The 14,775-nt window shown below is 33.9% G+C and overlaps 1 protein-coding gene across 2 annotated transcripts in view; it reads left to right on the top strand.

Moving 5' to 3' along the window:
* Larp4B (La-related protein 4B) overlaps nucleotides 1-14,775 on the top strand; it is a 131,662-nt gene that overhangs the window by 70,898 nt on the left and 45,989 nt on the right. For both annotated transcript variants that reach the window (XM_089232146.1, XM_089232147.1), the window contains 2 exons: nucleotides 8,786-9,025; nucleotides 12,011-12,092. In XM_089232146.1, coding sequence (XP_089088272.1) covers nucleotides 8,786-9,025; nucleotides 12,011-12,092 — 322 coding nt within the window. The remainder of the gene's footprint in view (nucleotides 1-8,785; nucleotides 9,026-12,010; nucleotides 12,093-14,775) is intronic.

The following is a 14,775-nucleotide window of genomic DNA, read 5'->3' as shown; positions in this document are numbered from 1 at the left end:
GATTAAATTCATGATTTAAATTGCTGTACTCTGTCTGGATGTAAAAAAAAAATATTTTGTATTTACCACTTCATGGTCTTCCGCAGTAACTAACATTCATCATTCAAAATTATGGTGCACATTTTGTATTACAAAGTTGAATACATAGGTCTATTCTAGGGTTGGTGATTCTCATGCTACTCCTAATAGCATTCAATTGTCTGTATTTTTAGGGCATGTAGAGACATAAACAATATTTATAAAGCTTTGCGAAGAGCTTGAAATGAAAGTACTTCATTTACAGAAGAGTAGAGGACTTTGCCTAATAATACTTAAAAAATTGTCAACGAATAAGGCAAATACCAGGAAATACTATCCTACAGAACTAAAAATATAGTTCCTGTTCTCTGCATTCAAGAAGGTCGTCATGTTATTAAAAGGTCAGGCTCTGCTTTTGAAACTTTTTTACAGGAACGGTGACTGTGGGAAATCAGCATTAAAGAAATTCCGGACATTAGAGGGTATTAGAAGCAGCCCTGGTCCAATGTCTGTAAACAGTCTAAAGAAATCACATTTGAAGAGACTGGTTGGTTTGACATGCAATGTGGCAGAGGGACAGGGTTGGTCCGAATTTGCCCAACCCGAAAAACCCAACAAAAACTACACCTTAAAACTGCATTTACTTGCAAACAGTATACTTTCTAATGATGTTATTGCATTTTCATACTCTATCTCAAAAGAAATGCATAAATAAATCTGTATTCAATGCTTTTTAAATTTTCCTATTATATTTTAAATGTCTTTTTTTTTTACAAGGAAAACATTTTCATTGTTTTCTAACTCACAATTACCAATCCTTTTCAATAACACCTTTTTGATTTGAGTGATCTTTCACTTATTTTTTTGCTTTTTCACATCCATGTTTTTTTCTCAGTTTTGACCATACTAGTCCAAAAATAGAAAAAATATGCTCAATTGATGCAGATGTAATTTAATGCAGGTCTTCCAAAAGTCTGCATTTAAAATCTTATCTTTTTTCTGCATTGCAATACATGATTTTCCGCCACTTTTTACTGACTCCATGTTTTGTGAAAACACTGTTTCTGAATAGAACTCTGCATCTTAAAAATCTGTAGTGCAATAACAAATTCTGTATTCAGTTTTTCGATCCATTGTTCAGCTGAAGCTTCTTGTTCCTTAGTTAATCTTTTTCCTCTCAAAACAGGATCAGTTATATTTGCAAGGAAATGAGATGGAGTTTGTTGCACATCACTTTGAAAAAGCACTTGCTTCTTATACAAAGATAATTTACTTTCCAATACATCTCTAGCCATATTTGTCTGTCCAAGAGTACACATCTATCTCTTATCTCTTTGTAAATTATCTCTAAGGCTTTACCAATACTGTAACTGCATTTGCAAGTTGACACATTCTTTATATAATCCTTTGTTATCTAAAACATCAAATACTTTTTTTCAATTTCTTTGTTCAATGGATATTTCTATGTATTTTTGGTAATTACGGATGAATGGAGATTCATAAAATGGGCTGAACAGCCAAAAGCAATGACATGTGGGTAGTTTTGGACAATTATGTCATGAAATTTTTACATTTTGTTCTCGTTATCGTAGAAATCCGCAAAAACACTTTTATTATTATGCTAGAGTGTCTATAGCCCTTTCACTTATTTCCGCACAGAATTATGCTGTTTTCTTATTCGAGCCACATTCTAGTCTCTATTAAGTGGGTACTCTAGCTAGTGTGGATAGGGGCCTACTCACTTTTTCAAGAACTAACCTCTAGCAGTCACTTGTTTTAACAATAAATTGTCCCATTGGCCTTTGGTATGTTCCAGCATCCACAATAATATTTAAACTTTCGTGTGTAGAAACATCTTCAAGAGGTTGCTTTCTTTTCTATGAAGTAGATGTCTCTTCACTACATGAAGGTTCATTATCAGTGTTTGATGAACATGAAAACAAGGAATAAGCTTCAGATTTCTTGCATTTATTCACATGAGCATGGATTTTTTCCACTAACTGGTATTTCCAAACTTACATAAGTAGCTTGCCATTTGTTATCAGTTTTATTCACTATAGTCCATTCAATGGACTAATTTCTTCCAGAACCTTCAGTTCTTAGCATTTCGCTGATTAAATTGTATCACCGAAACTTACTTCTCTCAAAGTAAAATTTTAGAACTTGGACAGTTTATACACATAACTTGCCTAGCTAAACAGCAGAAAGAAATGGTGAAATGCTGTATCCAGGAGAGTAAACATTCAGTTCAGTTGGATTGATCTGTTTCAGAATTTAGTTGCTTACGAATAATATGTTATGGTTTTTATTTTTTTTAATCACAGTTCTAATAAATGCTATGCTCCTTATCACTTATCATTTGGGAAAAGTGTTTCTACTAGAGGTGTTTGAACTCTGGTTACGCTTTAAGTACACATGAAACCAGTTAAAATTTTTATTAATATTAATTTAATGTTCTGTTCTGATTATTAATACACTTATATACATAACTGTCATAAATTACCCAGTCTATTATATTTATTTACTGCATATATAAATTTCTTTCCTTATGCTTTAATATCAAAAGCTCTGAAAAAACTGTTTAAGAGTTGTTTCCTGTGGACCTGCCAATGCAAGAACATTTTGCCCTGCAATTTCTTGCTCGGTTAGAAGTGGACATGGTTCATGGCCAGGGAAGGTCAGCGCTGCAACGATGCGGATGTGTGGATAGCACAATTTTCATGCACGATGGCGCTCTTCCGCATATTGCAACACCAGTGAAGCAACTGTTGAATCTACATTTTGGCCAGAGTGCTCTGAAATTTTGTAAAAAGTCTCTGAAACGGTTTGTACACTTTTTTGTGAATGACCCATATATTATGAGAAGAGACAAAATAATTATCTGTGGTTGCTAGTGTATTGTTTTGGCCAAAAATTGTTTTTGTAATGAAGTCATTTCTGTCATTTTGCTTTGGCTAGTCAATCTTATAGGATACTAAAATAGTGCTATTGGAAAAAAAAATTTTTTAGTCCTGTTTTTTTTTACTTTTTGAGTGGGAGCTCTGGCTAAAGTAGTGAATTGAACTACTGATTATGGTATTTTATGCTCGCAATACCCTTGCATTTGTGGAAGTTCTATATTTTTTTTTAGAAAATAACATACACTTACACTTACGTATAACATCAAATACCTTAATTTTATTGATTGCAAAAAGTAATGGAACGTGCACTGGGTAGTTGGCTCACTTCTCCCGTTAATCTGCCACCAGACGGTACAGGCACACCATGACCTTGCACTCTTCTGAGGATGCCAAGGTGTTTAATAATGGCTTTGAGTGCAAGTGAAAAGATAAAAGTTACATCTTGCACTTTTTGGATTATTGATTTAAAGCAAGAGGGAGGGATGAAGAAAAAAAATTACAGGCTGGATTTAAACCAACAACCTTTTGGTTGTCTTTGATTTATGTCGTACCTCCTACTATGACAGCTGCTGAAATCCTTGATGTTGATTTAATATATCGGTTCTCGAAATATATATTTCTCACTAATATATGCATTCTCTCTCAGAATGGACATCTATAGTAAGTGCTAGATGTCAGATTCTCTTGTATTATTTATCAGCACTAGTAGCTGGTAAGTGTCCCCCCCCATTTACATCAATAGGTTTTTTTTATATTTCTGATCTTCAGTTCCCCCGCCCCCCTTTAATACCCATTGTCCAAATTCTCAACCCTGAATTAGAAATTGAGATCCTTTGTTTATTTCCTTGAAATTTGCTATCTGCACTTATTCTTATGTCATCTTTTCTGACATAGCAATGTAGATCTTGCGCTGTGGATTTTTCTTTCTTTGCTTAAGCAATGTGGCGACAGCTGTATATCGGCAGTTTACATTCAATTTGTTTGAGATGTAGAGGTTTTGTCTCAACATTGAGATAAACATAAATTACATTACATCAAGGGAAAAAATAGAGAAATTTTATCTGATTTGTTTTCCTATTACTTTATTTTCCCATATTACCTAGCAATCAAAATTTTTCTTGATTTCTGGTCATTTATGTCTGCTCTAATAACATTCAATTGGCTGATTTGAACCTTTTTATGTTCACTGCATTTTAGGATTCTTTGTTTCATGAACAGTGTTCAGAGATAGTTTGAGCTTTGATTGTTTTTATATTTCGCACACATCCACATCAAGTAAAATGTTCATTAGCCAAGGCAAAAAATGTTAAAATCTTCATTGAGCGACCCAAAAATTCATAAGCTGAGGCTTTTGCTAGCAGAAGTATCACAATGTTCTTCAAGTCTAATTTGCTAAATAATTATCGATTTGATATTGCTTTTAGATAAAACATTTAATGGCTGTATTTCTCTCCACTCTGAAACATTTGATTCATCTGAGGCATCCAATACAGTAATTTTATAGTGTCGCAATGAAAAAAACATTTTTAATTTGCTATAAGTTATAGGTGTTGGAGAGAGCTTCAAAAGAGACATGATTTGGTCTAATTTCATGAGAATAGTGATGGCTTTAACATTAGCCCTATCCATTTTTTTCAAAATCCGGAGACGTCACTAATAAACCTAATGAAGGTGTTGGTTTTAAATGATCCTTTTACTTTTCAGGGGCTTAGTTTGTCCTGGACCCATAGTCTCAAAGTTTGCTGCTGCTCCTCCTTAGGGTGGCGAGCTGAAGATAAAACGCTTCATTTAGTTTAATAAATTGAGCACTGGTAATCAGTACTTTAGATAAAATGGACCATAAAATTATATAATCTGTTTTAGACTGTCGAAAAATTCAAAATTGTAAATTGTAATTATTCTTTCCATTATTGTAATTAGTGTTTAAAAATAAAACAATATACAAAAAAGTAAGTTTCTCATGAAAATTTCACCTAACCCTGCTACAGAGGAGCATAGACTTGGTTGAAAGGGATTAACACACAGAAGAGTCTGATGTACTCTTGTTGGTGCACAGGGCTTGGGCTATGGAGAAACGTTTTTGAATGTTTACATTGGAAAAATGCTGGACTTGAGGGATACGATCGTTCAAGTTTTTAAATTTTTCAACAGAATAGATACGAGGACCATGAGTCGCACAATATGTTGTTAATTGAGTGTCCTTACGTCAAATGAGGGGACACCAGTATGTATTAGTAAGGGACAACCCTTGTGGTGTCGCAGGGGATTTTTCTCAAACAGGGCTGTTAACAAATAAAATAGCTTGTCCCCCCCCCCCCAGGAGTTGTGAATTCTACTATAATTGACATGTTCAAAAAGAATGTTTTATAATGGGATGAATCAAGAAGCTATTGGATATTTTTATTTCTGTGTGTATTTGTTTTCTTGTGATAACTGGTCTTATTTTGGGTTGACTTATCTTAGTTATATATGATATCCATATTTTTATGGGACACCTTTTTTTTTTTTTCAAGCTAAGCTGTTACGTTGGGCAATTTGTCTGCTGTTGCATGTCTTTTCAACTGTATTTGATATTGTGATTTAGAAATATGATTTATAAATGAAGTTAATAATGTTATTAATCGGTAGCCTTTCACCCCTCAAGCCTGGGGGAGATTAAAATGAATCCCATCTCGCAAGTCAGAGGAGATTTAAATAGAATCCCCAGTTTTTGTAGATGTCTAGGTTAAAAAATTTTAAACTAATCATTGAGTTAATTCAACATTTTTCATGTTTATAAAATAACGTCTTGTCTATAATATTAAATGATATCACTTGTATTACCAAAAAATGTATACAGTAAAACCTGTCTTCAACGGAATTGTAACAGATTTTTTTTTTTTTCAGTTGAACACAGGTTTTCGCTTAATAAAGGTTTAATTTACATAATGTGTAAAATTATATAATCTCCTATGTAATTGAAATAAAAATAGGTTGAAAATAAAGTAAATAATCAAAAAATATATAGAGAGAGAAGTAAAGTAATGTATTATTTACTCTATAATTACTAAATACTGTGCTTATCACTTCATACAATACATTTTTCTTGTTAAATATATAAAATGTTTACATTAACATTACAGTATGCAGTGGATCCTGCTTATAACATTCTTTTATAAAACCATCATGGAAAACATAAGTGGGAAACGTTTTGAACTGGAAATCTTATGAAAAAAATTGGACCACAAAAATAAGTTCTAAGTGTAATATGTTACATTCATTAAATATTTTAACCTCCAAGTGCGTAAAAAATACTGTAAATAAATTAGCATTTCCGCCAGCAGTAGGCAATAACATGGGTAGATCCCTTCCCCCCCCCCCCCCCATCCCATGTGAAAGGCAGATCCGACTGATCCAATGTGTATGCATATATATGAACGGCATCATGTCCCTACCAATCATCGTTCCTCCAGAAATACTACAGTTCATGATTTTGACAGCATATGTATAGTACTCCAAAAAACACTTTTTTCTCAATGACATTTATATTATTTTTTTACTTCCTATAAAACTTCTAATGAAAGTGTCAGAATATATCGGGTTAGATCTTATCTCCTACAGATACTGTATCCAAGAGGTAATGGTCAGGTTCAGTTTGTACATTGTCATCTATGTTTAAGTAATTTTCAACGCCAGAGCCTTAGCCAGGATTTTTGAAAGCAACATGATTGACACCTCCAGCACCATGATCATGAAAAGCATCTTACATACAATTTTTTTGCTTATCGTTTGGAAATCCAACTCTTATATTGATTTCTCCTGTAGAAAATCCTGCTGAAAATTTTTTTCCGTTTCAGGAAGAAACTACTCTACTACACATGACTTATCAAAATTCTAGCATCAAAGTACGGCAACGATTTTCCTAACGTAAGGGTGTATGATGTAGAGCTCACATTGTCAAGCAGAGATTGAATAGTTTTTGAATAGTCCATTGTTCACAAAACCCTGAAAATGTTTGAAATTTTTCATTAAGTGTGTACAGTTTTCTATTTCCGCATTAGGCAAGCTCAGTTCAACCTGGGTTTTTAATGTGTGTTTTGGGACTTAAACCATTTGACCAAGATTTTTTCCGCTTAATACAGGTTCCGTTAAAGATGGGTTTTACAGTATGTTTTCTTTGTGGTGAAATTTTTTTCTTTTACCGCTGCTGAAAATCGGATTTATAACTGTCAGCATCGTAGCTGTGACAAAGAACTAACTCAATTATATAGGGCATGTTAGCTCAACAGGGCTAAAACATGCTCTTTACAATAATATTGTTCTGGGTAATTTCTCAAGTCCTTGAAAGAAGCAATGGATGACAATTTTCATGACATAGATTTATTTACAGAAAACAACTATTTTACTTGTATTTACAAGCAGAACGTGATCTACAAATAAAAATCTTAATAAATGAAATAATAATAAAAATCTTAATAATAAAAAAAGTCCAACACTTTTTCTGTCCTTGTATTGTTTTTATAGACTCGTGGAACCTTTGAGAGACTGTTTCCAGAGTATACTATACTATTTCATAGTACCAAATTGGTGGAGTCACTTCTCATAGGTCAAAAGAGATTTTCTAGACAATTCTATAAGCTTTGAGCATATCTTGACATTTCTGGTTTGGCAACAGATTACTGTTTCGAGGGGTTCTTTTAAAAATTGCAGAAAAACCTAATTTTTGTAACAATCTCGGATTTCCAAGTGTTAAGCAACAAAAGTTCACTAAAAATATGATGAATGAAAATATAGTTATGATTGTACAAAGCTTACATTATTTCTCTTTCAAGTGATGCAGAACATGCAGAGATCATGAAATAATATAATGGATTAAAAGATTAAGATATGCAGTTGGTCGCTGCAAGATGTGAGAAAATTTCACTGATTAAAATGCAGGGGAAATTGTCTTAGAGCAGAGAGAATAATTTTTTTGATTTTAAAATAACAGATGTCTCAACATAAATACAATTGCAATCTGCTAATATGAATAGTGGAAAAGTCTGGTGGTTGGTTAATTTTTTCACCAAAGCTTGTGAAAAAAATTGTAAATTATTAAATGACACTACTCAAGTTAGAAACAATATTGTCGAAGACTATACAAATTGAAAAAAAAAAAATCAAGGCATCACATAATTTTTTTAGTTGCCAAAAAATTTTGAGAATGTCTGCAATGCTTCTTTTCACTGTTTCAAAGCATAGTGACCATTGTTCGTGTTGGCAGATATGCTGTTACAAATTTCAAACATTTTGTGCTGCTCTGTCTGCAATTTAGTAATTACATAAAGAAAATTTTAGGTGCCAATACCAACTTTTTAGGCACCTGGGATTTGTCTTGCCCTGATTATAGCCAATATAACGTTTTTTAAATTTCATGTTGATTGTTGTTGCAATGAGTAAATCAAAGAACCCTGTACCATATGTGATACTGAGTTGTCATTAGGCATTTACTTTACAAAAGAGTGTAGCTTTTTTTTTTTTTAATAAAAACACTTAAGAAATGGAAATTCTTCTAATAGTGTAAAGTTAATTCAGGCTTTATAGACTTTCGTGTTACATAAACAAATTTTTTTCATTGGAGTTGGCTTGTTTTTTCTTTCATAAGATAGATTTGAAAAATTAGATTAGAAAATGTATATTCTTATTTTATTTGCAATAGGTTAATTTTAAAATCAATTTTAATCAAATTCAATTTTAGATCATTTTTTCATATTCTGCTTGGTGGTATGGGCTATGAATAACATTATGCAAAAGAAATCTTATGTTTGCATTGCATTGTTGATGAATTATTTTGAAATGATTGATAGGTATGAAACATTAGTTTATTAATTTTTTCCCCCTTTTTGTAGGTGACAGTACTTCAGAAGTCCAGGTAGTTTATTCTTCTGCTGCAATGGAAGAATCAACGGGGATTGTTGCCTCACTTCCTGCTGACACCACCAGCAGCAACAACACTACCAATAATAATAGCACTGCCAATGCAACATCTTCAACTATTCCTCTAAGCACCACTGCAGATCCTTTATCCTTTCCTTCACAGAACAGTAATAGCATGGACAACTATCAAAACACACCAAGCCATGTTGAAGGTGAGTATCTATTCTGTTGTGTTCTGCCAGATGGTTATGTGCTTGATATTGCTGGACAGGGTTTAACCATTTAAACAAGCCTAGAAGGGGTTGGTTATATTTAGAACTTCTTGTGAGGTGGGATAGAGAAAATAAAGCGGAAAGTTTACAATGGCTGCGTGTTTTAAAGTAGTCAACATATGGGCATTAGCTGAACTGAAGATATGCATAACAGCAGCCGTGGATGCAAATATGCTCGTTAAAGTTTGGGACGAATTTGACTACCATATACATAGATGTATGCCGTGCATCCCAAGGTGGACCTCCCAAGTGTCTATGTTCAATATTTTCCGTAATATATGCATTTCAAATCGAGTAATTCTTTTTGAAACACCCTGTATTTGACTGCCCAGAAATTATTTTCTGACTTAGGCTCGTCACAATCAAATAAGATGACAAGTTTTGTTTCTATGTTATGTGTATTTGGAGGTTGTACTGAAATTTACTAATAGTTCTGTGTTAATTCAATTCAAATTATTAACCACTACTCATAGACAGATGCCATTGACGCGTTATAACGTGTCAACTACCCGGAATTTCAGAAAAGGATGCGTAAAAATTTTGTTCACGCATCACGAAGGATGTGTTCTTTCCTAGTTCAAAGAAGAAGAAAGAGAAAAACCTCCCCAACTTTTTTTCTTTTTTACAGTGTATCATGATCCCGCGACCTTGAAAAACTGGTTTTACTAACTACACTGTATTGATATGCGCGCGGGTTGTTGAAGAATAAAACCGGGGTTTTCCTAGGAGCAGGTTTCCTGTGCTGTGCGCAGCATAATTCGCCCAGCGCGACATGTCGTCCACTCACCGATCAGAAAAGCAGCATGACTGCTTTCCTACAGAGCGCAATATGCCTCACGACAGCGCTTTGCGTCGGGCGTGATTGGCCCACTGTTTCTGGAGGAGTCAAATGCATCATGCACCGCACATTTTGCGGATGTTCTCTTCACTCTCTCTCTCTCGTGTTTTCTTTCGCTTCCCTTCAAACCAGAGCATGCAGACAACAGAGTAGCTGATGCCAAGGCCATGTACTATAATATAGCTGCCCTGATCTGATGTGCCACGCTAGGAAAACACAAACGCGTAGTGTAATTATGTAACACATTTCTGTCGGCGCGAAATGGTCTAATTCGGTTCACGCTGTGCTAAAAACTTATCCCTCATCTTAAGCCGGGTTTTCCTAGGTATATCTATTTGCTTCTCTGAATGAGGGGCCGTGTACAGAAGTTTCAAATTTTGGATTTTTATTACCCTGCAGATTTTCTCCCTTCTGGTTATGTATGGGAAATTACGGTACTTTCGCAGCTATCGTCCGGCATTCAAACACCGCATCTCTACTGCGTAAATTCGTCTTGTTCTACAATATTGTGAATGCACTTTTTTTTTTTTAAATCGTAAAGGATTAGAACACCCATTCAAATTGTAAAACCTTCCCGATATTGTGGAAAAAAACCGAATCTGTAAAAACTCGACCTTGAATATCCAGTTTTGTCATCTAGCTGCTATGCGGTAGTCACCGTTTTGCAGTGCGAAAATCACGGGTGTGTACGCAGAATCAGCTTTTAGAGGGGCACCAGAATCAAATTCTTCACATATAGTATAAAATAAATTATTTTATTCCAATATTTTAATTCTCTACAAAAATAAATGTAAAGTAAATATATAAATGTGTGCCTTCAACTGTTAATTAAAGTGGACCCTGCTTATAACGTTTTTCAAAAATTGTCATAAAAAACGTTATAAATAGGAAAACACTTTAAACGGGAAATCTCAATGAGAATTACTTATTGTTAGGACTACGAAAATAAGTTCATACATTCTAAATGGGAGAAACGTTATAAGCGGGATCAAATGTATATTTGTTTTAGATTTATTACATGTACGGAATTCCATACATTAAATTCTCAGTGCTAATGAGCTTCTTTTTTGCAAGTTTTTCCTACTAGTAGACAATGAAAGTAAATGAACCTTTTGGATAGAGAACATGTTTTTAGAAATGTTGATTAGAAATGTTATACTTGATTCACAGATACCTTCTCTTACCCGGAACATAACCCACCGCTCAGTCTCAACAAAGAAATATAAGCAGGTGATCAAAAACCTGGGGCATACTGGAAGAAAATTCATAGAGATACCAGTGAATTATGGGCGGCATAATTTTTTTCAATATAAATTTTTTTTATTGAAAGTGATCCACTTTCACTGAAAAAAACCCAGATTTTTCAAATAACCTTGATCCCGGGACCCAGGTACATTAGAGTCCAGTGGCATCTCTGCATAGATATATATCTATATTAACCCGGCTTTTCAAAATCCTCAATGCCCTACTTAATATCAATGCTTCTCACATTTTATTGAAATTAAGATACTTAGCCGTCCCAAAAAATTTGGAAACCAATTTTGTATCTACTGGATATTTTAAATTTAGTTGTTTTCTTTATTTAATAACTGACTTGATCAATGTCTTTTTCCCAACATGTTTGTGGATACCCTGAGGTCCATGAGCACTTCGTAAGGGGTCAGTGGGATCACTTTTTTTCATTTACCATTGAATGACATATTTAGTGCTGTGAAATTGTAATTTATTTCTTTAATAATATTCAAATTATAAGCAATACATTTTTGATTTTATGAGGGGGGGGGGGTGACTGAAAATTGACATAAGCTACAGGGGGTCTGACATTGAAAAGGTTGGGATACACTGGACTAGAACAACCTCCCAATCGATATCAAATGCTCCATGATTTCAGATTTTATCTATAACGTAAAACATTACTTCTGTCAAGATTTACTCCTGCATCCGCTTGTGTATGGGGGGGGGGGGGGCCTCTGCTGAACAATATTGAATAAATTGATTTTTTATTTATCTGTGGATGTACATTCATTGAAAATTTATTTTATTCAACCAATTTTTGTTTTTAACCAATTTATTTTATTCCCTTACAGAGGTTCCTTCAAGTGAAAGGATCATTCCACTTCCAGAACTAAAGGCTATGTTAAGACAGCAACTAGAGTATTATTTTTCCAGGTAATTTTTTATTTTCCAGAATTTGTTGGCAAGTTGTAAAGGTCTTTCTGACCTTTATAGATTTTCATTTATGACATTTTAAAAATTGTTAATTTTACATATCTATAGCAATGGTATTCAAGATTTCTCTCGTAGGTCATTGAATTAGTTTTTTTCCCCCTTTGAATAATATGCATGAATAGTTTCTTTAATATTAGTGTTCAAAGATAACATTTATTAAACAGTTTTGGTTATAAAATACTTGGTTTGAACTGAAATGGTGTGTATATGATATACATTCGATCCCGCTTGTAACGCTTTTCAAGAAATTGACTAAAAACATAATCGAGAAATGTCTGAGAATTATAAGACAGTTTTTCACAGACCATCAATTTTTTGTATGTAGTTTTTAATTTATTAACAAACATTACGGAACATAGAGATTTAATAGGAAGAAATTATGTCTGTTATTCCATTAAATATTTACCTAATGTATTATACGAATATAATTTTTAGGGAAAAAACAAGAAATATAAAAAAAAACTTACATTTTGATTGATATATAATGCATCCTTTTGAGAGAATTTGGGTTTTCTTAATCAAAAAATCCATCATAGGTGATTGGGTTTTTTTCTCTTGCCATAGTTAAGCTATTAAATGGTCAAGTTTCTGTAAAGTTCACATAACATCACATGGTGTATTTTCTTGCCTTTCCACAAAACATCGAAAAGTTTCCAGTTCTTTCATTGCTTCTGTTAAACATTGGAACAGGCTGTGACTGTGGTTCATTTATGTCATCACTTTCATTTTCTGGAAGATTGCTTTCAGCTGCTTCACGTGTTTTCGAAGCGCTTAGCAATGACTTCTGTGTTGACTGACTCCCAAGCAGCTACTATAAAATGTAGAGCTTCTAGTAAATTTTTGTAAGCTGATTGTCAGTTTCAAGCTTGAGCGAGAGCAGTTTGAGAGAAGGTGCTTTTGGAATCTGCTTGAAAACTTTTATAATGTCCTGATCCATAGTCTGCAAAACTGAAGTCTCATTGGGTGGGGAGAAAACAATTTTGATATTCTGCAGGCAAGGCCTCTTTCGGATGGGCAGCACAATTATCCACTAACAGAAGAAATTTTCTTCTGTTTTTTCATTGTTTTATCGATATCTTTAATAGTCTTTAAAAATTGCTGCTGTCTTGTTTTTATACACATATAGAATAGATTTGATGTTCTAAAAGCACCAGGGTTTTTTGGTTTGATTACGAGAGGTGTCATCTTTTCTGAACCATCCATTTTAGAACTTAGCAAGACCATCACCTGTTTTTGCTTTTCTACAGTGGTATTTTCTACCTATGAATTCATAGGTTTTATCAGGAAGCAAATTGAAAAAGAGGCCACATTCTTCCTAAAAAATATCTTTGGGTCTTTAATCCTGCAGAAGCTGGGGAAGTGCTTTTGATTTCCATTCATTCACATCTTTGTACTCACCTCTTACAGTCACATAGACAAGTTGGGCTCTTTTGCTGGCTGGTCCCTCTGAAGGTTGTCTATACCGAATTATGAGAAATTCCAGTTTCTTTTTGGTGAAGTAGTATTCCATTCAATAGAATATTTGGAAGATCTTGTTTGAATCATTCGATCAATGCTGCCTCAATGGCATCATATTTTCCTTTCCTGAGCCTTATGTTTTTTGAAACTCATCTCTTTAAACATAGTATCTCGTTTAGAAATGGTGTTTAACATGCTGGGAGGCAAATTCATTTATCTTTTTGCTGTTGTAACTCAAAAGCAGAGAGTTATCTACAAATTTAAGAATTTTTATTTTTTTTCCTCTAAACTTGGAGCTTTTTTTTAGCTTGCTCCGAGACATTTTGACTTGAACTATGGTTGACAAAATCTAACTATGTTACTGCTTTATCTGCCAAAATTTCAAAGGCCATAATAGCAAAGAGTTCAAATGTTGCATCTGGGAAAAGATTAATTCATGAAAATTAGTCCTGCTTAGCAAAAAAATTTTGAGCAAAATTGACTGTATGCCCTAAAGCAGAATGCTTTGCATTGTTCTGCAAGGAGCCCTCGACTGACTGGAAATGTTCTGCAGAACTGCAAAATTAAATTCTTTAATTAATTAAATCATTAAATTCTTTGATTGTTCTGCGACGTACGTCACAGACCTCGGCATATTCTGCTTTGGGGGCTGTGTGCATGTCATCCCTGATTTTAGAATTTTCTCGATTTTCTGCTGCTCATTTTTCAATATGTTTATGAAGAAACGTTTGTCTTTCCATTCAGAAAATATTAAATTTGGTCAAGAGCAGGATTTAATCCATTCTATTATTGAAGCAGAATATAATTAAAACAGTGTCATATAACAATCTTGCGAAATATTAAGAAAAAGGAAAAACTCGTGTTCCTCGACCACTATGGGCATTTTTACTGCAGAATACAGACCTGCCAACTCTCTGGATTGAAGCGGGAGACTGGATTTTTCATCCTTGTTCCCGCTCTCCGGATTTGTTGAAATTTCTCCCGATTTTGGCAGAAAATTAGATTTTACGCGAGCTTTCACGTTGTCGTGACGTCAATGACTGCCATCGTCATAGGGAAAACATCCGTGGAAGACAGTCGTGGTCATTTCCATCAATCAGCCGTAAAAAAAGTCTTGGTGATCGCATTTAAGCAACTGGCAAAGATGTGACTTTGTTTATCGGCA

Source organism: Pholcus phalangioides, unplaced genomic scaffold, assembly GCF_987345545.1.
Source record: "Pholcus phalangioides strain wild (caught in Gottingen) unplaced genomic scaffold, Ppha-v1.0 ptg000005l_1, whole genome shotgun sequence".
Lineage (NCBI taxonomy): Eukaryota > Metazoa > Arthropoda > Arachnida > Araneae > Pholcidae > Pholcus > Pholcus phalangioides.
Note: the sequence above shows the minus strand (reverse complement) of the source record. Positions and strands in the feature narration are given on the sequence as shown.